At 47.3% G+C, this 27,288-nt stretch overlaps 1 protein-coding gene across 5 annotated transcripts; it reads right to left on the reverse strand.

Annotated features, from left to right (window-relative positions):
* On the reverse strand, positions 1-27,141 carry SETD4 (SET domain containing 4). Of its 5 annotated transcripts, none has more exons than XM_055569905.1 (12): positions 26,341-27,136; positions 23,086-23,255; positions 20,840-20,935; positions 16,397-16,434; positions 13,930-14,018; positions 11,963-12,392; positions 10,989-11,163; positions 9,220-9,301; positions 8,251-8,331; positions 5,136-5,259; positions 4,106-4,253; positions 1,704-1,995 (listed from the first exon to the last, which is right to left on the reverse strand). In XM_055569905.1, exons 2-11 carry the CDS (start codon positions 23,156-23,158, stop codon positions 4,119-4,121), a joined length of 1,323 nt encoding a protein of 440 aa, XP_055425880.1. In that variant the 5' UTR covers positions 23,159-23,255; positions 26,341-27,136; the 3' UTR covers positions 1,704-1,995; positions 4,106-4,118. The 5 variants fall into 5 exon arrangements, with proteins under 5 accessions (XP_055425882.1, XP_055425880.1, XP_055425878.1 ...); XM_055569903.1 differs by having other exon boundaries at positions 4,084-4,253; XM_055569906.1 differs by having other exon boundaries at positions 4,084-4,253; positions 26,250-27,136.
* Positions 27,142-27,288: the final 147 nt, after the last annotated feature.

Below are 27,288 nucleotides of genomic sequence, written 5' to 3' on the forward strand. Positions count from 1 at the left end.
TTCTTGTGCTCAGCATGATGTTGTTAAGGTCCATCCATGCGGCCTGTGTGTCGGGGCTCACCCTTCCCTGGTGAGTAACACTGGTAGACCGCACTTGTTTATCCATTCATCCGCTGACGGACATCTGGGTTGGGGGCTGCTACAAACATTCATGCTCATGCTTTGACATAGACATACGTTTCCAATTCTCTTGGGTATGTACCTAAAAGGGGAAGTGTTGGGTCATAAAATAACGTATATGCTTATTAACGTTCTGAGACACTGCCAAATTGTTCTCCAAAGCGGCTGCACCCCTTTCCTTTCCACCAGCAGCGTACGAGGTCCCGGCTTCTCCACATCCTCCACACCTGTTGCTACCCACCCTTAACACTGCTGTGCTAGAGGGTGTGAAGCGGTGCACTTACATCTTTATTAAACCGTACTCTATTTTTGTGAGCGGTTTTATTTTTAATTTAGTCATAGCCTAGTGTTAAAACTACTTGGAACAGGAGGAAATTAAACAAGAAACCAACTCCTCAAGGAAAGGTTACAACAGAATGATAGAAGACAGAAATGTCCTCTGCAGGGTGAGAGGCAACAGTCCTGGAGAGGGCAGATGGCACTGCGGCACAGGGCGCGCTGCCCTGCTGCCTGGGTACGGCGCCCGTGTGCGCGGCACACTGCATCGTTGTCTGCGGTGCCGTCACACTGCTGTGTGTGTGTGGGGGGGGAACACTGCACTGCGGTGTCTAGTATGACATTACTGTAGGTCACACTGGTGTGTGGCGCCCTGCTTTGCTGCCTGTGCTGCGACGACACAGCTGTGCGTGCTACACTGGCAGGGATGTAGAGAAGTGCATCAGGCCTTCCTCCAAATCTTGTTCCCTGTAACTCACACGTGACCTCCTGGACCTGCAAAGCTAAGCTCTTTTCCAGTAAACTCACACGGTGGCATTCCTGACAAAGCTCCACATTCAAACGTCAGCTGATAAACCAGAACAGCTTTTGCTATACTTCCTCCTCGGGACAATGCTTACTGCCCCACACTAATCTATCAGAGAATGTAGCTGCTGTTTACTAACCGAGGGGCTAAAGTAAACCCCTCACTTCTGTGCCAACGGCTCCTTCGAGGGGGTGTCCAGGTGCTTCGATGAAAGCCGTCTTCACGGAATCACAGCCCTGGTTTCCTGAAAGGTCATCCCCAGTCTCCACCTTCAGGCAGCAGCACTTAAAGTGCCCTAGTCTAAGGCGAGCCTCCTCTACATCTAGCTTGAAAGATTCGAGCAACGCCTCGAACCATCCTTAACCTCTTGGCACCTATCCCCTCGGGCCAGTCAGCAGCTGGAGCTTTACCAGCCACAAACTCTGGAACCAGACACCAACAAGGGCAGATGTGTCAGGAACCTCAGGCCGGCCCAAGGTCTAGGAAAGATAACACAAAAAAGGGGGAAGGAGGAAAATGGCGACAGGGGAGGGGTGGTGAGTGAGAGAAGGGCCCAGACAGCACCGCTGGTAGGGGACACAGCGCTGCCCCGCGGGGGCAGACCCGCTGCGGCCCTCATGGAGACCAGCACGGACGAGCCCAGGCAGGCGGTACGTGGCCTGCCTGTGACCCACCCCATGGGCCACACTGTCCACCAGGAGCCACGCGAGTCTCGCAAGGAGTCAGAATACATTTACACGACACGCATCATCTGCAAACTGAGAGTCTTATAATACTGGGGTTTTTTCCAATTAATTTTTATTGGAGTATAGTTGGTTTACAACATCATGTTGGTTCCTGCTGTACAGCAAAGCAAACCAGTGATATGCAGACATGCATACATATACACATCCTTTTTTTTAAGATTCTTTTCCCGTAATAGTACAGAGGATTGAGGAGAGGTCCCTGTGTCTGCAGTAGGTTCCTATTAGACTACTGTTTTCTTTTCAAACAGGGTAGATCTGTTGCAGATGATGAAACAGTTCTCATTTGCAAATGTCTGAGTGGTTGTTCCTTGTCACTGTCCATTTTTTCTAATTGTGGACAACGAAAGCACACAATTACCACATGGGTCTATCAAGTTTTTCTTGTCAAGGGGAGGCTTTAGTTTCAAAAGGCGTAAAGCATCTACAAGCAGGAATTAATATGTGTGCGCTCACTCACTCAGTCGGGTCCAACTCTTTGCGACCCCATGGACTGCAGCCCACCAGGCTCCTCTGTCCACGGGATTTGCCAGGCAAGTCTACTGGCGTGGGTTGCCATTCCCGTCTCCAGGGGGATCTTCCCAATTCAGGGATAAAACCCACATCTCTTATGTCTCCTGCATTGGCAGGCAGGTTCTTTTCCCACTTGGGAAGCCCAAGAATTAATATATTTAGGTCCTAAATGTCCACAGAGATGGAACAGGAAAATAAACGATGGTGCAGTCAGGGTCAGGGCACGGGGCCCACGGCCTGAGCGGTGACTCAAGCTTCACCAGGACACACCACGCGTTTATGTCTGCACACCGCCCATGACTGCTGTGTCCTACAGCTTGGACAAATGCCCCGAAAGCTTCATTATTTACTATTTTACAGATATGTTTACAATTTTACAGAAAAAGCTGGCAAATGCATGGTAGAGCGTATCCTGAAACACGCTGCAGCCAGTGAAAAACAAACTCAACACCAACTACATCTATGAACAGGAAAAGGGGTTCACGATACAACAGTGAAGATGTTTTACTTCTAACTCTGACTCCCAAGGTGCCCGGCACAGTGGTGGCAGGGGTGGGTAGCATCCCTCCTCAACCTCAGGGCCCCAGCTTCTCTGAAAGTACCCCCTCCTCTGACTTATACAGGGCTCCCTGAGACCAAAGACTGCCGAGGCCTGAGGAGGGGATACGTCCCCTTCCCACCCCAGTCCTAAAAAGGCTAAGAAATACTGTTTGGTAAGGATTAAGGCTAAAGCATGCCCATTTTGCCCTATGTCAGTCTCCCTACACAGAGTCCCAGAACCAAGCAGAGGGCCCCACTGAGGCTGGGCTGTGCTGGGTGGGGCTGGGACCCCAGCGAGAGCTGCAGAGGGAAGATCCCGGGAGCAGAGCTAAAAGAGCTGTGCGGGGTGAGCCCCAAGCACAAAACTTGACCTCTGATTCCTCACAACACCCCCATTAAAATGAAGAAAAGCAGCAGAAGAAAGGAGTCAAAACCCCACCACAAACAACTGGCCTCCCTGGTGGCTCAAACGGTAAAGAATCTGCCTGTGTTGTAGGAGACCCGGGCTCAACCCCTGGGTCAGGAAGATCCCCTGGAGAAGGGAATGGCCACCCATTCCAGTATTCTTGCCTGGAGAATCCCATGGACAGAGGAGCCTGGTGGGCAGCAGTCCATGGGGTCGCAGAGTCGGATGGAGGAGCTGACACACAAAGAATGGTAAAGGGAGGACACCGGCTGAGCAGAGATTCAAACACATTCTGGAAAAAAAACTGTAAACAGAAGGAAGACTGGAGAGTGGGGAGAGGAGAGGGGGAGGGGAGGGGATGAGGAGCACTCCGTGCCAGCTCCTCCACCCTGCTGCTGGGTGGGAGCACAGGGAAACCCCCCTCCCCATCCCAGTCCAACAACCTCATTTTCAGATGTGCAATCAAGGGTGAAAAATTCAAAGTGAGTCACTCCAGCTCAGGGCGGCCGAGACCCGGGACGGCTGTGCGTCCCCCACAACCCCACTTCAAAAGCCTGAATGGTGAGGGGGTGGTGGGGGGCTCTGAGCATAAAGAAGCACAGCCTCTTGTTACCACACATGGAGTCCCGGGCCAACCCTGGCTCCATCCCAGCCTCCCCTCTCCATTCCAGGTCGCACTTTGCTCAGACATCTTCCTCTAGGACTGACTGTGAGTTACCCCAAGGGCATCAGAAGGGCTGCTGGGACGGACGGCACGTCCCCCTCACCGACAGCTCCAGGGCCCCTCAGAACCACTCGGCCCCTGCAGAGCGCCTCCACATCCCCAAGCAGCCACCACTTCCCCCCACCGACAGACAGAAGCATAGGGATGGGACTGAACAGATAACTCTTCGTTGACTCTCAATGAGTCCATATAAAATAAACCTGAGTTTAAAAATGTTTCAAGAAGCCACACGCACCAGAGGAGGTGACCTTACGCACTTGGTGAAGTGTGTTACGTAAAAGCTGTTTGCAAGGTGGTCAGGGCCTTGGCAGAGGCCTGGAGAATCTTCAACTCTTCCGTCCGCAGTGTTTCTACCAAAGTCAATTGGTTCATCAAAGCCACTTTTTCATCCTTCATGCGAGAAACCTGGAAGTTATTTTTAAATGGTTTTTTTTAGTGTAGTAAAATACACCTAAGATTTAAGACTCTGACCAGTTTTAAACGTACAATTCAGTGGCACTAAGTACATTCACAGTGTGTGAAATCACAGCCACCATCCATCTCCAAGACTTTTTCATCTTCCCAAACAGAAACCGCACCCATCAAACGTTAACTCCCCACCTCTTCCTCCCCAAATCCCTGGGAACCTCTAGTCTGCTTTCTGTCTCCATAAATTCTGGAATACCAGACCTCTCATTTAATTCGAATCATACAGTATCTGTCTTTTCATGTCCTGGTTTATTTCATGCAACACAATGTCACCAAGGTTCAATAAAATCATTTATTAATCCCAGTAATGTTTTCATTCAAATGAGCTGAACCCTCGTTTAATTAAAACATTCACTACACAAAGGGGAAAAAAGTACCTTAAAAATCTATGAAAAAGAATTCATGCACTAATTCACCTGCTAAAAGGTGTGTGTGTGCTGTGTGCTAAGTCGCTCAGTCATGTCCGACTCTGTGACCCCATGAACTGTAGCCTGCTAGGCTCCTCTGTCCATGGGATTCTCCAGGAGAGAATGCGGGAGTGGGCTGCCAGGCCCTCCTCCAGGGGATCTTCCCCACCCACGGGTTGAACCCTGTCTCTTACATCTCCTGCATCGACAGGTGGGGTCTTTACCACTAGCACCACCTGGGGAGCCCACTGAACAGTATAAACACATGTTAATAGTCGAAAACACAGATTACGTCAGTGTTTATTTATTAAGGCATTAACAGCACCCCAATAAGGTGGACTATTCCTATCCAACAAGTACAAAACAACTTCTCAATCAAAACACTTAAGAATGAGATATTCTAGAATCATACCTTTCGAAGCACGGCATGAGTCTCCTCTATGAAATAACGGCATATTTTCTGGGCTACGTCCAAACTTGTCTTCTCATTTGTATCAGAAATTATTTCCCCAAGAAATACTTTTTTCCAGCACGTACTAGAACCAAAAATGTTCAAGAAGATCATTTCAGCAGGTTCTCAGAAATAAAGGCTTTTCCACTTCAACACTTGTCCTATTTTTCCAAAAACATAATGAAACTCATTCCATCAGCGCATTCCCTCAAACCTCCTGCCAACGTGCAGGTCCTGTGCTGAAGCAGACACAGTAGACAAGAAGGAAGGAACCCTGGGGATCAGAAGCAGGGGGCTGAGTTTTCTAGCATCACAGTCCTTTGGCTCACAAGCAATCGGAGCCACGGCCACCGGCCACAGGGAGGGAACAGAGGATGGACGAAAAGGCGAGCCCACAGCCAGAGGACCACAGACTAAGGAGCAAAGGCGGCGGGTTTCATTTTCTTCAAATCACAACGTCTCCTTTAAACAAACAAACAAAAAAAAAATGACAAACTCAACACAGGACGTGTCTCAGAAAGTAAAGTGCTCTACAGATGGAAAAAAAGTCTTTTTCACCATGCAGGTCATGCCAATTTTATACAAGAAAGTCTGTAGGAAAGGGGGCTCTGTGGGCTGGTGGGGACAACTTTCTGCAGGCAGAACAGTGCTGCTGTGCCCGGATAGGCAAGACGCCAAGCAGGAGGTGGCCAGGTAGAAATCAACACGCCGGGTAGAAGCACAAAGAGGAAGGAAGCGGGGTGGAGGACAGGTTCCAGATGCGAAGAACATGGATGTGGACGCGGCCGAGGAGGAAGAAGCAGACGAGGGCTGCACCTTCCGAGTGCAGGGCACGGGAGTCGCTGAGAAATTCCCCACAGCCCCCAAGCCACACGCGCATGCAGTCTCAGACATCTCTAGAGACGACGGTGGCAACCTCAGCAGCAGACAGGTTCTTGGGAAAGGAGGGAGGGGAGGAAGAGAGGGGAAGCAAGGAAGAAAGGACATTCCTTTGCGCTGGGCGCAGTGTTTCCTACAAAACTGCTATCTGTTTTAACCCTCACGACTGCCCAGCAAAGAAAGCATTATCATCCCCACCTTTTAGACACAAAGAAACTGAGAATACAGAACAGTGAAGAACTGAGCATAAGTGACAGAGCTAGTGAGAGGCAGAAATAAGCGTGCAAACACCAGTCAGGCAGAATTCCAAATGCACGCTTCCTCTGCCACACCACTCCAGTCAGTCAGAAAGAACTCCAAGGGAGGGCTTCCCTGGTGGTCCACGGATTAAGAATCCGCCTGCCAATGCAGGGGACACAGGTTCGATCCCAGGGCTGGGAAGATCCCACATGCCTCAAGGCAGCTATGCCTGTATAGCACAACTACTGAGCCCACGCTCTAGCACCCGAGTCACAACTACTGAAACCATGCACCGCAACTATACAAATCCAAGGGCCCTAGAACCCGTGCTCTGCAACAAGACAAGCCACCCCAACGCGAAGTCCATGCACCGCAACTCGACAGAGCAACCCCTGCTCTCCTCAACTAGGGAAGGCCCTCCTGCAGCAACGAAGACCCAGAACAGCCGATAATTAAATAAATAAAAAGTTTTCGATTAAAAAAAATAATAATAACTCCAAGGGAAGCAAAGAGGCCTCGGCAGGAGCCCTGGGAAACACCCAGTTGCTTTTTTTAATCCGAGGTTAACATGTCTTGAAAAAGCAATCGTATCTTTTTCCAAGGAAGATGCAAAGAAACTTACGTGGTGGGTACACATGAGATAAAATGAAACGGAAGACAAATGGATGGGCAAAACAAGACAAAGGAAAGACAAGGGGAGGAAAGATGAGATGGCGAGTCAGGGATGAGTCCGTGATGACTCGCATGCCTTAAAATCCGGCACACTTGGACGGACCACAGATTAAGTTGCCTGAGTTTTCTAGCAAGCAACAAGACGAAGGAAGTGTGTCAGATACAGAATTCAGCGTCTGCTAAGAAGAAACGCACGGTTTCTGGCGTGGAGACCCGGGAGGGAGTTTTTTTTTCTCCCAGAGTCCCTACTGAAACGTAGGCAACGTCGCGAACAGGAATGTCGCAGGCGTGACGGAAGGAGCGCCTGCTGCCGAGCTGGGGACTAGGTCTCGGCGCTGAAGCACCGAGTCCCCGCCAGAGCTCGAGGACGGGTTCCGCCACCTCCAGGATGTACCCGCTCCGGTTTCTCTCAGCTGAGCTCCTCTGAGTAGCGGGCATTACTCCTCCCCGACTCCCTGGCAAGGGGCTCCAGGGCGCGCAGCGCGTTCCTCTGACTACGCTTGCCACGCTAAGGGGAGGACGAGCAGCCTGTCCGGGAGTGCTGAGGTCCCAACCTGGACACGAGTCTCCAGCGGGGGCTCCTCTACCCGCCTGCCCTCTGGAAAGACCCAGGCCTCTCCTCAGCAGGGGTCGGGGTCTGCCCTCAAGACGGAACCAGGCGGGGACTGTGCTCAGGAGCCCTGTCTGCTTCTGGGGAAAAACCTCCCTACTCAGAGACTCTCCTGTGACCAGCGTCAGTGCGCACACTTTCTGAAGTGTTCACCCTGAACAGCGAACTGCAGGTCACCCGGGTTGCGGGGGTAGAAATATCTAAGGAGAGGCCAGTTCTCAGGACCATGCACTCAGATTATGAGTCTAAAACCAGATACTTCCAGAAACCATAGAAAGCTAGACATTCCCCCACGTGGGGCAAGTTACACAAAGAATGTGCGTGCTAAGTCGCTTCAGTCGTATCTGACTCTTCGCGGCCCCATGGACTGTAGCCCACCAGGCTCCTCGGTCCATGGGATTCTCCAGGCAAGAACACTGGAGTGGGTTATCATGCCCTCCTCCAAGGGATCCTGCGGACCCAGGGATTGAATCAGTGTCTCTTAGGATCTCCTGCATTGGCAGGTGGGCTCTTTACCACTAGTGCCACCTGGGAAGCCGCACGAATAAGCAGCCCCAGTATACAAGGGCATTTCTTTCTCCTCTGAAATGGGGCATTTGAGTGTCGGCCAAACCAAAAGCCACAGTTATGTCCAAACTGTAGCGGCAGCTGGTGACCAGCAGACAGGGGACTTACAATTCTTCAGCTTCCAGACATAACAACTTAAGAGCTGTGAGCAACCGCCAAGACGGTCCATCCCATCCAAACGTCAGATTCCTAAAGCAGAAAAAGGACAGGTGTATGTATCGATTACTGAATCTCTGTGTCCTACACCTGAAACTAACTCAACAGTGTAGACCAACTACGCTCCCATACAAACTAACCCTAACCCTAAAATTAATTTTTAAAAACGACAAATCTGTCACTGCGACACTTAATTACACCCCAGCAAATGGCTCAAGGGCCACACATTTTTTTAAAGGAGCCATTAAACATGGTGCAGCCCGCAGTCTCAGTCACAAAGACAAAAGAAAAAAATAGGTCTGCAAATACTTAAGTAGAAAGCTCTTTTGATCTGGTAAGAAGCTGAAGTTGGATGAGGAGACCACAGTGAGACGGATGAAGAAAAGTCTGGGTTGTCCTGAAGATCAAACCAATGGTGGCATCACAGCTAGCTGGCCCTCACTCTGCTGCTGGAGTATTGAGAACTCAGTTTTATCTAAAGCAGAAAATCCGCAAGGGGCAGAAGGGAGGGTCTCAAACCCGGTTTATCCCATTTGGTGTGGAATCACCTCAGCACCTCCCATCCCAAGAGCATGCACCCAGTTGCTGGGTGACTGACGGCCAGGCTGGCTTGCAGGAGCAATGCCACGCTGCCTGACTGCATGTCAGCAACAAGCACTCAGGGCCACCAGTCAGAACATACAATCATTTAAGACGTCAAGTTCCTATCTCAGGTCCCCAGAAAAGTCTCTTGACAAGTATCTTCCCCTCCTTGTGTGCCCCACCACACATCAAGCACAATGTACTATATACAGTAAGAGCTCAATAAATAGCTGTCTGTCACCAGATCTGAGCCAGGAGGCCTCTCACACCTTTCAAAACCCAAACCCTCAATTTTTCATCAAGATTTCCTAAAGGAAAAATTTCAAGAGAAACACTTACTCTATGAAGTCATGATCCTCCAAAATGGAAATCTTTTTATTAATCTGTTTAGCAGTGGATGGCAGATACTTAACAAGTATATCTGCATTTAAAAAAAAAAAAAAATCAGGCTGCGATGTACAGCATAAAATTCAGGCAAAAAGGGAGACCCTTCTCAGCTTACTTTCCATCCCATCAGCAATTTAGACACATGTAAACAATTTTACCTGTTTCACATAAAAAAAAAAAAAATCTAGTCTTTTGGTCCAACTCAATGAGGTCACAACTTAGCCCTTGAAAGGCTACAAGAATTACCAGACAGCAGACAAAACATCCACTACCTCAGCTCCTGCTCCCACAAAGCTAATCGACCCACAAAATCGGGGAATGAAGACATGACAGGACCATTGGGAAGCCACACCCACTGAAGCACAGGCTGCAGACGATCGTGAGGAAATGTTTCCAGGCTTCAGGTTTTTAAAAGTCAGAATTCAAAACTATCTGGATATTAGTGATTATAATCATAAAACAACTGAAAATGATGACATGAAAATTAACAAAGCATTTGAGGTAATAGGATAATGAAGGATTTTTCTTTTTTTTATAAAACTTCTTTTTATCTTTTCTTACATGCAAAAATAAAGTGTAAATTTTGTTCGAAGTATTTAACAAATCGATACTGCATGGTCATCAATATTAAAAGTTATTCTGATAATACAATGCTAGTCTCAAAGCTAGCTTTCTAAGAGACCCAGCAAGACCCAGTTTCTGCTGTTCTATTTCATTTTGAAAAACGGCATTATTACTCTAGCTATAGGATGGAGTGGTAGCACTTTGACCAAGTTTCTATTTCCACTAGAACTTATATTAAAATTACTTCAAATTATACACTCGATAAATCTCCAGCCATTTCTTCAACGCCTAGAAAACTGCTTCTCTGCTGCTTGAAGGGAAGGGGGAATAAATCAGCCTTCCATGTATTATTTTTAATACTATATTTGGAATTTTTACAACTTTAATACATAAAGTATTTTTAAAATATGATGATGATTATAAGTAACAAAAGAACACAAATGGAATCCATTTTTTTATCACGGCCTTAAACCCCCTCAAACAAGGGCTGTGTGTAACATATTTATCCTGTGATTGGTGCAGTGTGATTACACACAATGGGTGTTTCATAAGTCCTTTTTACTTGGAACTCTCATCCTGCACTTTATTTTTTAGAGTGCTTCCATTCTTTCTTCAGTATTCCTTTACTTATTGAGCTGCACGAGGTCTTGCTTGCGGCACACACCATCTTCACTGTGTCATGTGGGGTCTTTAGGTGTGGCGCATAGGCTTAGTTGCCCTGCAGCAGGTGGGATCTTAGTTCCCCAATCAGGGATCGAACCTGCATCCCCAGCACTGCAAGGCAAATTCTTAGCCACTGGACCGCCATGGCAGTCAAGTGCCCCCACTGCTCTATCTTTAGTGACAATGTCTCAGGACAAAATTTCCATTTCTTGTCATGTACAGGTACTCTATTTCCCTAGTTTTCCTTTGCTTTCATTCTACTGTCCAACCTAATGCAATAAAACTTTTCTCAGGTCTTAACCTCAATATGGATCAAAGCTATGCTGCTTTTACTTCAACATTGAAATGACGTGGTCAGTAAGAATTAGGATAGCTCTACCTAGGAGAAAGTAACTGATACACATTTTAAGGTTTTGTCATTTTTATAAAAAAAGAACCAGATTGGTAGCAGGGAATCCAATTATCTTAGTGATGAAACCAAAGTCAGTTCCAACCTTTAGAGACATAAACACAAGCGTGAGGATTGCTGACGCAGACAAATCCGTACTCCAGGAGCAGGCGGTGGTTATCGTGGGGGCCATAGCAGATGAAAACCTCCTTGTGTTTGCCACAGCGTGTAGCCGTTCTAATTTCGTAACAGCGAGTTTCCTCATTAAATGCTGCTTTTACCTAGAAAAAAAAACAAATTGCAAAACATGTCTCTTAAAGCAAGGCAGAAAACCAAAAAGATTAACTGATTATATTCATTTAAGCAAGATGCAGCTTTCAAGTCCTCAGCACAGAATGTATCCACATGAAGAAAAAAACGCCACATCTGAACTTCAGCCTCTTTGGTTTGCCTCGATCTCACTCCACTGGGGATATAGTCATCTCCTTTAGGAGAGGGCAGAAGCCTGGGGATGAAGAGGTCTCTAGCTGACTCCCAAAGTGGGATCCCTTCTCGATTTCCCACAAACACCCATCCAGTCAGAAACTGTTGGCTGAACACCACCTCCGTGCCAGGCCCTGTGCTGCGCACTGCGGTTACTCCAAGTGCAAGGTAAAAGCCCTGTCCTCCAAGGCTGCAGAGCTCCAGGGGAAAGCAGCAAGACCCTCAGGGATCACAGCTAAACCCTGAGAGCGATGCCACCAAGTGTGGAAGGAAAAGAGACAGGAAAGCAAGTGAGGCTTTGGTCCCAGATCTGAAAGGACAAAAGATGCTGCCCCCTGGGGAGCTGCTGGTTCAGACCCTCCAGGGGACACGGCACCAGGCTCTGCGGGTCTGGAGAGCAGAGTCAGGAAATGGGGCAAAGGAAAAGGATGCCAGGAGGGGGAGACAGGGTCAGGAGGAAAGACAGAAGCCTACCAGACCTGACGGCAGGGAGGCTGACCAGCTGCACTGTTCCCTGGGGCTCTGCTCACTACTCCAGTCGCAGGTTCTACACGGCCCTATTGAAACCGAACCCAGGTCCCCTGGTGGATGTCTCACCTGGACGTCGGGGCTGTGGTTCAGCAGATCCAGGTAGGGGGCGAGTGCGCAGGTGTCTGGCTCTGGGGAAAGGCACAGCAGCGGCGGGCGCTTCACGTACACAGCCCTGGTGTTGACGGCGCACCAGGCCCACCGCAGGGCGCCGTAGCTAAAGATGGTCTCAACGGCCTCGGAAAACAGAGGTTGCAGGGAGGAGAAAAAGCCTCGAGAAGAAGAAAAGAACTCCTGCACGTGGCTTTTCTGCTCCCAGGCCTTTGTTTTCAAAGGGTTGGGAAGAAGATTCACCACTTCTGGCTCCAAACAAACTGGGCAGGTGTAGGCCTTTGGTAAAACCTCCAGGTAAGGCTTCCAGGGAGACCGATCCCCAGCATGCTTCTCTGACACTAAAAAGGTGCACAGAGCCAGCAGAGGAGATGGAGGAGGATGCCACCTTTTAAACAAAAATCCAGATTGGAGGAGGTACTTTCATTCAAAATATGGAATAACCAAGAGATGCAGACACCTGAGGGCTTAGTTCTGCTTCCAGAGGGGCTGTGGCCAAGTGGTTAGTACACTCCATGTTCACCGAATGCATCTAAGAGAGGGTCTTCCTTCCTCAAGGGCTCCTCCCGGGACCACACCCCAGTACAGAGGCCATGAACAGGCCACGCTGACACAAGAACTGGCTCGCTAACCTGAGCTCCAGCTTTGTTTGCAAGAGATTACTTTCTGCAAAGACCTCTTTGCTTTCAACTCTGTTCTCCAGTTTTAAAGCTGTTGCTAGAATTTCACTTGTTCCACTTTAGTAAGGATATAAATTGGGGGAGATGGGGAGCAATTGATAGAAAGAACCTAGACGTTCCCCATTCGACACAGTACCCACTGGGCACCAGTAGCTATTCCAATTCTTGCTTTTTAGTTAAATAATATTGAAAATTCAATTCCCCAGTCATAGGAGCCACATTCCAAGTGCTCGTCGGCCATATGTGGCTACCATACAGGAGAACTCAACGTGAAATACTTCTATCACTGCAGAGAGTTCTACTGTGCAGTAATAACCCAGGCAGAAAAATGAATAAGCTCATTATATACCTGTTACAGTTTGCAAGTTTTTGGTCTTAAACTCCCCATTCTATTGCAAATTATATACTGCAGTATTTTTGCTTATTACCAATAAAAAGAGCTCATGTGGCATAGGTGTACTTAGAAAAGTTTTCATTAATCCTTCAAAGTTCAGGTTCCTATATAACCATGCATTCTACTCAAAACTCCAGAAGGATACAGAAAATGTTAATACCAAGAGCATCCTTGCCTCTACTCAGGCTCATGAAAATACATCAGCCTTCTTACAAAAGTAAGCCAGAGGGGCTTACCGTGGGTTGAGAAACAACATAATCTTTCTTCCTTTATCATTTAGAAACCTCTTATGCTGAGGACCTTCCTCAATCTGTCCTCGAAAACCCACCCAAAAGAAAGAGAGACCCCCCCTATAACATCAGCCAGAAAGTAGTTTTCAGCTCCTATGTTGGCCTCTTCTCTTCTATGCCAAATCTAACCAGCTCCTTCATATTGTCAACAGCTCTTCATAGCTGAAGGAGAATTCAAGCAGTACAGTAAGGGTAAAAATAAAAGCGTAAATAACATCTGTCAAGACCTACAACAGTGGAAGAGGAGTGGAGTGCTGTGAGTCAAGCCACTCAGTTATGGTGTGTATGTCTATGCTCCCATGTAATCCTCATCTTTTGGTAAGGTCAGCTCAGGATTCAAATCCACTTCCTAAGCAGCCTATTAAAAACCTTAAAAATTCAGTTTACCATGAATTAAGAGCCAACTTCATAGAATCAACTTTTCACATCACTTCTGACATATACTAGCCACACGAAGGGACTGGGTCCTAAGGGACTGTGTCTTAGCTGACATACTTGCTGACGATATAAACTTGAAAGGAGAAACACTCGCGCCAGATGAGCTGGTGAGCAGTCACTTACTTAGCAATGTACGCCCCTAAGTAGCTTCTGATCACGGTGTCTGTGGTGAGCAGGCAGCTCTCAGGCAATGAGATAATCGTCTGTCCCTCCTTACCAGAAAGAAAGTAAAGTTTAGAACACCCGTGCTTGGGGGAGGACCTGAGTGAATCTTCTGAAGTCCCTGATTTCACAGTCATCTACTAAGAACCCAGCGGAGCCCAACCATAGACAACCAAAGAGCTTCCAGTGGACGGGCTCCCCGGGCCGAGTCAGCAGACACGGGCAGGACTGCTCCCACGCCGGGCACTACAACCCCAACGAGAGTCAGAGGTTAACGGTGTGACTGACACCCACCACCAGTCAGCCTTCCATCAGAAAGGAATGCAGAAACACTATGACTCAAGTCATAGTGTTCCTTCATGTTCTTACACCAGGAAACAGTGCCACCTACAGGCGACAGACAGAAACCACGCCAAAAATTTCTTTCAGTGAAATGCACGTGCCTGGTCATTCCCAGTAATGACCTATTCGCCATGTAATCTGTAACAAGTAGCTGAAGAAAGGGCAAGGGTGGCCCCCCCAGCACAAGAATCTCACTTGATCACCTGCAAAAGTAGAATTTTCAGTTTCTCCCACTGAGACAGAAACACAGAAAGAAAAATTAAGACACCAAGGAACAGACCAGTAGAAATAAAGCACTAAGAAGCCAGATAAAAGATCCTGCTTTCATCATAACTGACACCTAAGTAGGGGTTAAACATCTTGGCCAAAAATCTCATTTCAGTTTCTGGTCTCCTCATCTGTCAATCAAGACTGAGCTGGGACTTTCCCTGTGGTCCAGTGGTTAAGAATCTGCCTGCCAGTGCGGGAGACATGGGTTCGGCCCCTGATCCGGGAGGATCCCCCATGCCACGGAGCAACTAAGCTCGTGCACCACAATGGCTGAAGCCACCACACCACGCAAAGAGTGGTCCCTGCTCACTGCAACTAGAGAAAGCCCGTGCACAGCAGCAAAGACTCAAAAATTAAAAAAGAAAGACCAAAGACCAAAAATTAAAAAAAAAAACAACAACAAACATTTAAAGAACGATTATCTTCACACACAAAAGACTGAGTTGGTACGGTCACTAAAATCCCTTCCTGCTCTGACATCCCATGTCAACAAAAAACCAAACAAACAAAAAACAACCCTCTGAATACAAGGTTCTATATCTTGATTGAGATAAATGTCTTCATCATCAAAACCCTATCAAACTGGACACTTAAAATGTGTGTATTTCACTATGTGTAAAATATGTCTCAATTTTCAAAGTTTTTGCAAAAAAGCCACATTTGAAAGTACATGTAAAGTAACTGCCAAGTATCATTTCCTGATCCAAGCAAAAACTACCCAGAGTCACCACTATATTTATCAGAGGTATATTTCTCCCCCTCAAAGTCTGCTACAGAATAGTCATATACCTCCCCTCAAAAAGAAAGATACTGCACAACAATGTGAATGGTGAATGTACTTAAGACTATTCAACTGCACACTTAAAAATGGTGATGATAATAAATTTTCTGTTGTGTGCATTTTACCACAATTAAAAATGAAAAAAAAAATTATGACAGCATAATAAAATTACAACATTAAAAGCTACCATTCTTTAGGTTAAAGATACAGATACAGCTGGGTTTTATCTAAATTAAGGTGTAAACATAAAACAATTTTTAAACAGAAAATTTAAATAATTACAAATAAGGAATTCATGTCTAGTTCTACAGAAAACTGTGCATTGGCTGTCCTTTAAATAGCACGGAAGAACTAAAACAGACCTTGCAGAGCAGCTATGTCATTTACTTGCTCACTGTCCAGGAGACCAAAGCCGAGAGGGTCAGGGGCCTCGCTTGGCGGAAGGGGACCCCAGGACAGGCTGAGAGGTCCCCTCTCCTGCCTGCTGGGCTGCTGGGTTCTACCTACTACGGTGGCTCAGATTTGAGCGGCTCCCCTCCAGCCCCAGCCCACCCTCAGCATATTTAAAACATGATCAGACTTACAAACCTACTGTGGCAGAGACGGCTAGTCGTGCACCCCAACACGCTTTCCCTTCTCGCCCTCCCTGGGCGCTGACAGGTGAGATGCGGCTGGAACTTTGTGGATGAGCAGAAGCCTACCCCTCCTCACCCCCTGCTCCCTCCTGCTACACGCTGGAGCTACACCCTGGTACTACACCCTGGAGCTGAGCTGATGGAGCCCGGACCACCACACCAGCTCAGGACCACCTACCCAGGCTCGTTGACCTGACTACCAAAGAAACGTGCGCTCTGTGACATTGGTTTTGTTTCTTGCACACAGCAAACAATTCTGAGAGAACTGTATTCAAACCCATCCATTAAGTTGAAAAGAAAAAAAAATTTTGTCTAAAATATTTTTAATTCATTTGACTTGAACCCCAAAACCAAGCAGAAAAATCCACTTTGGGTTTCAAGGTGAGAGAGAAATTCTCACCTGCAGGGACGTCTTGCTCATCAGTCCTCTTCCTGTACCTACAAACGCAAAGAGAGAAAAAAGATAAATCCTATGACAGCTTCAAGGTCTTAGAGATACCGTTCTGCATAAGAGATGTGGGTGAACTTCAAAATGACACAAAGCTGAAGCAGAGTGTCTCACATCCTTTGACTCCCTGGGGAAACCGAGGATCAAGAAGCTATTCGGGACGATGTCTCAACCTCCTTTTGGGTTTATGATCCTTGAAGGGCAAAATCCACCTTAGACGCGACACCTAAAGATTATCGCCTTCAGGCAGCTCAGGTGCTGGGTCTCGGACGGGCCACCTGAAGCTGGACTCTCTCCCCTGGGGTCTCCTGGCCAAGGCAGGGGACCAACTCCCCAGGATGCCCACCCAACTTCGGAGGCTGGACCCACAGGTTACTTCTACCCGTTACCAGACCCAGCGTTCTGCAGGAATGATCTCCAGTCTTTGGCTGAATGACCACTAAAGCCCATTCAGGTGCCACAAAGCCTGGGGCTGTGCGCTCTCCTTGACAGGACAAGCCACGAGCCGTGCTCTCCTTGACAGGACAAGTCATAAGCCGTGCTCTCCTTGACCTGACAAGCCATGAGCTATGCTCTCCTTGACCTGACAAGCCATGAGCTATGCTCTCCTTGACCTGACAAGCCATGAGCTATGCTCTCGACAGGACAAGCCACGAGCCGCGCTCTCCTTGACAGGACAAGCCACGAGCCGTGCTTTGACTGGACAAGCTCGGTGAGGTAGATCCAGAACCAGCTGCTCCCACGAGCCAAGGCCTTGACCAGAGCACAGTCATGACACTAGCTTCCCCAGTGGCTCTGGCAACACCACCGACATCCGTAAGTTTACCCTCCGTGCCCAGGGCTCCCCTCCTGCCAGTCAGCTGACAGCTTTTCTCGAAGAGATGGGCACGATATGACCTGTAATCATTATATGGACTATCTCTAGTCGTCTTCTCAAACCACAGTTTCTGACAGCTGGCTGCTGTGGTTGTTCAGTCACTAAGTCATGTCCGACTCCTTGTGACCCCACGGACGGCAGCACGCCAGCCTCCTGTCCTTCACTGTCTCCCGAAGTTTGCTCAGACTCGCAGATAGGAGGGAATGTAATACAGCAAAAGGCAATGCCTGTAGGCCTAATGGGAGGTTCTGGATCATGAAGAGAATTCTGGACTCGAGTCTGGAATCAGGTGTCTGGCAAGTTTAATCTGATGAGTAGTCCTTCCTACCTAGAAGCATACTGTCTGCTCGAACACATGGCTCTGATTTTAAGAACTTAATTTCTTCTGTGTGTCCCACAGTCAAGTTAACCATTCCTGTGGGCCAAAACTTTTAAGAACCCTTAAATGGGAAGAATTTTTTCCTGTGGAGTCCCTGGTGGCTCAGCCGATAAAGAATCCACCTGCAATGCGGGAGAGCTCGGTTAGATCCCTGGGTTGGGAAGATCCCCTGGAGAATGGAATGACTACCCACTCCAGTATTCTGGCCTGGAGAATTCTCTGGACCGCACAGTCCATGGGGTCGCAAAGAGCCGGACAAGACTGAGCAACTTTCACTTTCATCCTTTAAAAAAATCCATGTGCTAATTTAAGTGGAAATTCCTCTCTAATATATATATGAACAGAACTCGGTGGATGGAATAAATCCAGAAGGTACTTTACCTATATGTCCACAACATAGTGGTCAATAGACCAGAAAACAGATCACAGTAACTTGTACTTACTAAGGCAAGGTAGGAAGTGGTCATTAGAATGTTATTAGACTACTCACTGCCTTATAATTTCTGCTGCTATCTATCCAAGAGGCCCAGATTTGGACAGTACTTTTAGTGTTAAAAAGGAAATATTAGAAAAAAATAAAATAAAGATAAAAGGAAACACCAGGGTCCGCTCGCAAAGCATAAATTAGATCAAAGTCTAAAGACTGAATCCTGCTTTTAACTTGGAATCCCGCCTTGACTCTCCACAAACTAATTCCCCAGAATTTCATACATTTTGACAGAATCCCATGAACTTTCTCTGCTATCCTACACTGATTAAGAGCTAAAGATATAGAAAACATTTAGGGAAGGTGTTGTGGACTGAATGCTTGTGTCCCCTTAAATTCATGTTGATTTCTTAACCCCCAATGCAATGGGTTTGGAGGTGGGGCTTCTGATAAGTGACTAGGTCATAAGGGTGGAGCCCTCATGAATGGAATTCGTGCCCTTGTAGGAAGAGAGAAGAGAGTTCCTCACGTGAGGACACGAGAAGATGGCAATTCACAAAGCAGGAATCAGTCCTCACTAGATACTGAATCTGCCCAAACCACAGTTTTAGACTTCTCAACCTCCAGAACTGTCTGAAGTAAGTTGCTGTTTAAGCCACTGTCTATGGTAATTGGTTACAGCAGCCCATACTGATGAAGGTTCCTTGCCCCCAGAATTGTAAGTGCAGGCCTCAGGCACAGCAAGTCCACTCTGGACACTGCTTTTCTCTTGATCATCCCTAAGAATTCCATCCGGGACTTCCCTGGTGGCCAGTGGTTTAAGGCTCCGCCTGCCAATGTAGGGGACACAGGTTCAATCCTTGATCCGGGAAGGTCCACATGCCCTGAAGCAACTGAGCCCACGCACCACAACTAGCGAGCCACCGCACAGAGAGCCTGTGCTCTGCAACGAGAAGCCTGTGCCTGCAGCTACAAAGTAGCCCCCCAGCCCTGATCGGTGCAACCAGAGAAAGCCCACGTGCAGCAACAGAGACCCAGCACAGCCAAAAATAAATACAGTTTTTAAATACATTAAGGGAAAAAAACTCCATTCAGTAAATCTAAGAGTATGTTTTTTTACTAGGCATTCCCCAACACACAGCAACAAAAAGTTAAACACTGGGTTAGAGGCTAATAAATATGGTTCGTCATCATAAAAAAGGAGCAATCCTAACAGAGAATGGTTCAAAATCAAGTATGTTAGCCCACAGTCATCAGGTATTACTAACACATAGGGAACAGCTTCACACACATCCCCTCACTAGACCAGGAGCACACGAGGTAAACAGTTTATCTTGAGGGCGGATAAGGAAGTCACTGTGCTCCAAGTTACATTACCTAATGGGCACCTGAAGGATCACTTTAAGGGCCAAGGGGAACCTTCAGAGGCTCACGACTTAAGCATTCTATAAGGCGAAACGTCTGCACCTGCCCTGTGATACTGAACTTCAAGGCCCTCAGCTCACAACTGTCTCTGTGCTACAGCAGACCCGAAACCCGTTTGAGGAGCACATCGGTCCTCGCGCTGGTGACCGCAAGCCCACTTGTGGACAGAGCTGGGTGGCCCTGCTGCAGGCACATGCCCATAACTGCCAGCTCCCCGACTTCTGTGAGAGAATGTTCCAGAAGAGCATGCTGACCCAAACTTCATGGCAAATTTCTCAATTTTTGGTAAATGTTAATCCAACCTCCACAGGGAAACACCTAAACTTTCAGAAAAGAATATTCACCCATCCCTGTTCAGGTGGCTGTGGACTCCAGGGCCACAGAGGGGGCTCCTCCTCAGTTAAGGCTTCCCTCAGGTCTCCTCTCCTCGAGCCACCCACCCAGGGAACAAGCACCCCCGCTGCTTCTCTGGAACCCGCTGGCCTGAGAAAACTCCTGGGATGCACCTGAGCTAGGGGATAATCCCATCAGCTGCATGGGCTTGAAAATCTCACAAAACCACCACGAGCAGGTTGATAGAGTCACAAGTCCCCACGTTACACAGCATCTTCCCTACAAAAACCCAGTGAAGACACTTCCCTCACGTCTACATTCTAGAAATACCTATAGCTCTGATGAGTAAACAAGTTAGTTGTGCTTACAGAACACTAAGATTCAGATAACTGACCATGTACACTGGGCTGCTGGACAGAGGAGTCAAATTGGCAGCCCACCTCTGACAGGGGTACAGTTCAGTTCAGTCGCTCAGTTGTGTCCGACTTTTTGCCACCCATGGACTGCACCACGCCAGACCTCCCTGTCCTGACCAACTCCCAGAGTTTACTCAGACTCATGTCCATTGAGTCAGTGATGCCATCCAGCTATCTTGTCCTCTGTCGTCCCCTTCTCCTCTCGCCTTCAATTGGAGGTACAAGATGTCATAATTATGGCTTTTAGGTGTTATCCTTATCCCTGCCTTCATCTTATTTTTCTATTCTCATTTCCCTTTTCTAACTTTTAATTTTATTTCACCATTTCAGAATTTCTGTCCACAAGCCCCTTAAAACTCATTTTCCAAATAAGGTAAAGTGTAAATAAATATTGCACCTACAAGGCAGGAAGCCTGCCACACAACAGAAGACGTGCTCCCAGAAAGAATACAGCCCGCCTGTGAGAATCACCCTGGTTCTCCCATCACCTGGGCCCATGTGTCTCTCAGGAGACAGGTGAATGAATGCCAGATCTTACCTGGAAAACGGGCAGGTATCAAGGTTGTATCTTCAAACCTCCTATCTTTCAGCCACTTCTTAAGCTCTATAAATTCAGGCTTGTAGCTCTCATTCACTAATCAAAAGAGGAAAGAAAACCTGGTGACTAAAATCACTATATAACTGGATCACTCCAAACCGACAAGATGACTTTAAAATTCATATGGAAACACAAAAGACCTGGAATAGCCAAAAACACTTTGAAATACTGACCTCAAAACTTTTTATCACTAAAAATGACAGTAACTAAGATTGTGTGATACCATCATAGAGACAGAAAAAGAAATCAATGGAATAGAAAAGAAAGCCCAAAATAGACATACACATATGCTGACAACTGTTTTTGTTTTTTTTTTTTAATGCAAAGGCAATTCCATGGAGAAAGGACAGTTTTGTTTTGTTTTTTAATAAATACTGCTAGAACATTTGGAATAAACAAATCACGGACTATAATTCATGTTAAAACAAAGACCTATTGATACACGTTAACCACAGAATTATCTCAAAATAATTATGCTGAGTAAAAGAAGACAGATTTTTAAAAATGCATACTATATAATTAAATAAAACCATAAAACACAAATCAATAGTGAAAGTCTGAAGATGGAGGAAAGGAGGGTTCAGAGAGGGGCCAGATGAAAGGATTACCAAGGGAAATGAGAAACGTCTTAGGGTGATAAATACCGTTCACATCTTGACCTTGGTAATGGCCTCCTGTGTGTATACATATGTCAAATTCTATCAAATGTGTGACATTCACTGTGGGTCAGTTATACCTCAATGAAAGTGTTTTCTTAAGAAACATGTGATCCAAAATATAAGGCTCCTAAAATAGGTTATCACAACCTAAAGAGTTCACAGCAAGAGCACTGAACAAGCAACTACTACAGTCCTAGCGCTGCTAGCCACTGTGGGGGACGTCGACACGCTCCTTACCCTCGAGAAGTCAACGTTCAGGTTGGGGAAACAAGACTTCCCCAAAAACCAACTGGAAAACCAGAAGGTCCTGAAGAGTAATACCCAAGAAGCATGGAAACCGGGCGACATTACTGAGAACTGGAAATGGCATTACCGAAAACGTAAGACCTCGACTCGGTCTCAAAGGTTAGAGAGAAACGCAACAAGCTGGGAGAAGGGAAGAAAGTGGGTTTGGCTGGAGAAAGACTATGAGGAATGGCAGATGTGGGGGAGGTTGGTAGAGAACACACTTTTAGCACAGGGAGTGGCGGGGGGCGGGGCACTTAGAAAGGGAGCTGATGGCGAACAGCATTCAACAGACAATGAGGCTGGACTTCCCTGGGGGTCCAGTGGCTAAGACATCACACCTTCCACTGCAGGTGGCGTGGGTTCCATCTCTAGTGTGGGAACTAAGCTCCTACATGCTGCGCAGTGCGACCAAAAAAAAGAAGAAGACAGACAGAGGGTAATGGGTCTTTAAAATAAAAATAAAGACAATGAAGATCCTGGAAGCTCCTAAACCAGAGTCAACAGTCCCTTAGGAAAGTCAGACTGACGGTGGCAACTGGAACTACCAACAGGAAAGAAAAACCGATGTGATGAACAGCTGGCTGAGGTCACCTCTGGGTACAACAGAGAGGGAGAAGTTAACCTAAGAAAGACCAGGTGAGAGTGAGTGGGACATGGCCTACAGGGCAGAGAAAGCTACGTAGTCAAAGACAGCCTCTGATGGTGCTGACGAGCTGCGGGTCAGCGGGGAGACATTTTGCTAACTTTCATCAAAAACAACAAGTGCACTTACGCAGTCCTCTCCAGTGGGCCAAGGGCCTTCACATACAGTATCTCGCTCAGCCTGGGTGACACTGAACTTGAAATGATAAACTTATGTCCAAACTCTGATAACCTATAGGTAGTGAGAGGTCAGGCCGAGAAGCAGAAACCTGGGAGTCATCCCCAGAGAAGACAAAGCTGAAGCAATACATTTGTAATCCCATAAGGGTTTAAAAGAATAAAATGGCACTATTACAAAGCAGGATTCTCTAAGAGGGCTTCCCTGGAGGCTCAAATGGTAAACAACCTGTCTGCAGGGCAGAAGACCCAGGTTGGGAAGAGCCCCTGGAGAAGGGAACAGCTACCCATCCCAGTATTCCAAGTATTCTCCATGAACACTGCTTATGTGCCTTTGAGAAAAGGTCTGTGTATCTGTTAATATCAACCAGCAAAGGATTCCTTTTTTCATCACTGGCACCAAAAGAATCAAAACTGTACCTCCTCTTGATCCAGAACTTCTGAAGAGTTTTCGTCTTCTGATCCGGCTTGTTCTTCCTCCTCCGCTCTTCATACTAAAAATGCAGTTTTTGTTTAATTGTCCAAACTAAAACAAAAAGCATTTTCTTTGCTTTTCTTTCCAGTTGTATGACAATCACTGTTCTTTGTACCTGTAAGGATATAAATATATAATAAACCATTTCTCTAAAATGTTTTTGTATACAAATTGTTTATACTATGAGCTAAATCATGATCCCTGTGCAGTAATAGAATTACCATTATATTGGTCCCTCTAAAACAGTTTTATCTCAACTTCCTACTAAATGCTGATTAATCACGGAAATTCTCATTATCGAGTTTATAATTGTGTGCACATCTCAATGCTAATCAACGTTTACTAAGCAACAGCCTAACTGTACTCTGAATAAACAGTAGCCGTGCACATGAAAAGATGCTCAACGTTACTAATTATTAGAGAAATGCAAATCAAAACTACAATGAGGTACCATCTCACACCAGTCAGAATGGCCATCATTAAAAACTCTACAAACAACAAATGCTGGAGAGGGTGTGGAGAAGAGGGAGCCCTCCTACACTGTTGGTGGGAATATAAGTTGGTACAGCCGCTATGGAAAACAGTATGGGAGGTTTCTCCAGAAACTAAAAGCCGAGTTGCTATAGGATCCAGCAATCCCATTCCTGTGTATATATCTGAACAAAACTATAATTCAAAAAGATACATGCACCCCTATGTTCAAATCAGTGTTATACACAATAGCCAAAGCATGGAAACAAGCTAAATGTCCACCCACAGATATGGTGCATATATACAATGGAGTACTATCCACCCATTCAAAAAAAGAACGGAATAATGCCATTCGCAGTAACATGGACTGAACTAGAGGTTATCTAAGTCAAGTGAGCCAGAAAGGGAAAGACAAACACCATACAATGCCACTTGTATGTTGATCTAAAATATGACATAAATGAACCTACCTATGAAACAGAAACAGAGTCAGACAGAGAGAATAGACCTGCGGTTGCCTGGAGAGGGAGGCAAGGAGGGATGGACTGCATTGAGATGCAAACAATTATATACAGAATGAATGAACAAGGCTTACTGTATAGCACAGGGAACTATATTCAATATCCTGGATAAACTATAATGGAAAGGAATATAAAAACAAATGTATATGTGTGTTTATACATATAAATATACATATGGAATCACTTTTCTGTACAGCAGAAATTAACACAACACTGTAAATCAACTATACTTAAAAAAAAACAAGCAACGAAGCCCCCATTTGCCAGGAAGTTGTACAGGAAAAAAAAAAGGATTCTCTTTCAGTGTGAAGTAATAATTTGTTCTTAAAACCAGGATCCTGAAGTAAACATAAACTAAGTAGGTGGTTGCCGGAGATTAGGGAGAAGATGAGAACCAAGAGAGCAGACAAAGCAAAGAGATGATCATAAAATCTACAGTGACCACTACGGTTTCTACATGTTACTTCCTCAGAAATACAAAAATGAAATCCATGAATCACACTGGCATGATACAGGTAATGGAGTATTATGAAGCCATTAATTGAAAGTACCTACGAAGATAGAATAATATACAAGATATATTAAGTGAAAAAACAAAGTTGCAGAACAAATTCAAAGACCCCTTATTGGTCTCTGTTGGGCACATTTTCTGTTTACAAAACAGGAGGATTTTAGGAAAATATTCAAAAACGTACAAGGGGAGGGGGCTTTTAGTATTCCTTCTGTAACTTCCTATTCTGACGTGTATATATATATATATATATATATGAGTACATAAGTGACATAATCCTAATATTACTTATGTGCATATTATGTGCACTTTAAGACTTCCCTGTAGCCCAGATGGTAAAGAATCTGCCTGCAAGGCAAGAAACCCAGGTTCAATCCCTGGGTCGAGAAGATCCCCTGGAGAAGGAAACACCAACCCACTCCGGTACTCTTGCCTGGAGAATCCCATGGACAGTGGAGCCCGGTGGGCTACAGTCCATGGGGTCGCAAAGGGTGGGACACGACTGAGCGACCAACGCTACTAGTACTACGTACACTTTAACCAAACCACTGTTTTTCTTAAGTTACTAAAAATTACCAGGCAGCCCAGGAATAAAGAGACACGAACCCCAGGCTCTGCTGCTGCTGCTGCTGCTAAGTCTCGCTTCAGTCGTGTCCGACTCTGTGCGACCCCATAGACGGCAGCCCACCAGGCTCCCCCGCCCCTGGGATTCTCCAGGCAAGAACACTGGAGTGGGGTGCCATTGCCTTCTCTAATGCATGACTACTGTACTATTCCTTCCCAGCGACGGAAGGTTCAGTGTTTGATCGACCAGAAGGTGGAGTCGGGCCCCAGGGCTCACCCCGGGTCGTCCCCTCGGCGGCCCCAGAGCCACTGCAGCGCGCGGGCAGGGACGCCTCCGCGCGGACCCCCAAGACCCGAGGTCCGGGGAGCGAGGTGTGCACGTGGCGCCGGGGTGACCGCCAAGGCTGGCGGCACCGTCCTCGCCCCCCGTTCTCCTACGCCAGACTTGAGGCCGCCCCTCCGTTGGCACACACTCCGCACCTACCCCGCCCCGCCCCACAGCTCTACCGCCGCCGGAGGACACAGGGCTGAGACCCCGGCCGCTTACAAACGCCCTGACTTAGGGCCCTTCGGGCCGAGGATTCTCGGGTCGACTTTCGCTAAAAGAACGAGCCCCAAATACTGGGGGGCGTTAAGTGTAATGCGCAGCGGCATGGCAGAGGGTGGACGATCTGAATTCAGCTCTCTTTTTATATAAAAATAGAAGGGGAGCCCAGGAGAAAGCCGAGCCCCGCTACCCCGGCAACCGGAGGCCCCGCCCCGGAAGTTTGTCAGGGCACCTCGATACAGCTCCAAGATGGCGGTGGGAGGGCCCGAAACGCGTGAACAGCCGGAACAGCACGCCAGTTGCTCGCGAGTTACAGAAGCGGGCCGCAGCAGCAGGGGGAACAGCCGAGCGCCGCCAGGCCCGCCTCTAGGCCCCATTGACCCAAGTCCGTGGTCGCCAGGCTGAGCTCTCGGCGCCGCGGGCCTCCGCCTACCGGCTTGCACATGCGCATTCTTCCGGGGGGAGGGGTGGAAGGGGATGGCACGGCTGACAGACCTAGCTAGGGTAGTCCGTGCCTGGACTGCAGGTCCAGGAGTAAGAAAACCCTGTGGCCCGTGGACCAGGAGTCTACGCTCTGAAAGCCGACCTGGAGCTTCTTTGCTTCCGTAGTTCCAAGGGAGGAGCAGCCAAGTGCGCGTCTGCCAGGGCGGCCGCCCGACCCTCTCCGTGGCCCACCCACTTCCGCCTTGCTGGGCGGGGCCGGGGCCTTGCAAGGCCAGGCTAGCCCCCATTTCCGGGCTGATTTTGCTTCGACCCTCAGCCTATCCGTGGGCCACAGTGCCCTGTCGCGTTCCTCTTCAGCCTAAGGGCACTTCAGGTCATCTGGCCCAGTTGGCTGTCCCAGGAACAGCGTAACTTCTCCCTACAGAAGACGGAGTTCAATTGCTGCCCTACCCACTATTCAGTCCAGTCACTCAGTAGTGTGTGACTTTTTGCAACCCCATGGACTGCAGCATGCCAGGCCTCCCTGTCCAACACCAACTCCCAGAATTTGCTCAAACTCATGTCCATGGAGTCCGTGATGCCATCCAAACATCTCATCCTCTGCCGGCCCCTTCTCCTCCTGCCTTCAATCTTTGCCAGAATCAGGGTCTTTTCCAGTGAGTCAGTTCTTTGCATCAGGTAGCCAAAGTATTGGAGTTTCAGCTTCAGCATCTGTCCTTCCAATGAATATTCACAACTGATTTCCTTTAGGATGGACTGGTTGGATCTCCTGGCTATCCAAGGGACTCTCAAGAGCCTTCTCCAACGCCACAATTCAAGCGCATCAATTCTTTGGTGCTCAACTTTCTTTGTGGTCTGTCACATCCATACATGACTACTGGAAAAACCCTAGCTATTGGTTTATACTGACTATAGGGACTTTTGTCCGCAAAGTAATGTCTCTGCTTTTTATTGTGCTGTCTAGGTTGGTCGTAGCTTTTCTTCCAAGGAGCAAGCATCTTTTAGTTTCATGGCTGCAGTCAACCATCTCCAGTGATTTTGGAGCCCAAAAAAATAAAGTCTGTCACTGTTTCCATTGTTTCCCCATCTA

The sequence above is a fragment of the Bubalus kerabau genome, chromosome 2 (genome assembly GCF_029407905.1).
Source record: "Bubalus kerabau isolate K-KA32 ecotype Philippines breed swamp buffalo chromosome 2, PCC_UOA_SB_1v2, whole genome shotgun sequence".
NCBI lineage: Eukaryota > Metazoa > Chordata > Mammalia > Artiodactyla > Bovidae > Bubalus > Bubalus kerabau.

Bases quoted from the DNA above. Each gene is read 5' to 3' on its own strand.
- SETD4 (XM_055569905.1), bottom strand. From the start codon at position 23,158: ATGAAGAGCGGAGGAGGAAGAACAAGCCGGATCAGAAGACGAAAACTC. The intron at 14,019-16,396 runs GTGAGAATTTCT...CTTTCTGGTAAG, and splicing joins TGAGCAAGACGTCCCTGCAG to GAGGGACAGACGATTATCTC. The intron at 9,302-10,988 runs GTTGGAACTGAC...TTTTAAATGCAG, and splicing joins TTGTGTTTATGTCTCTAAAG to ATATACTTGTTAAGTATCTG.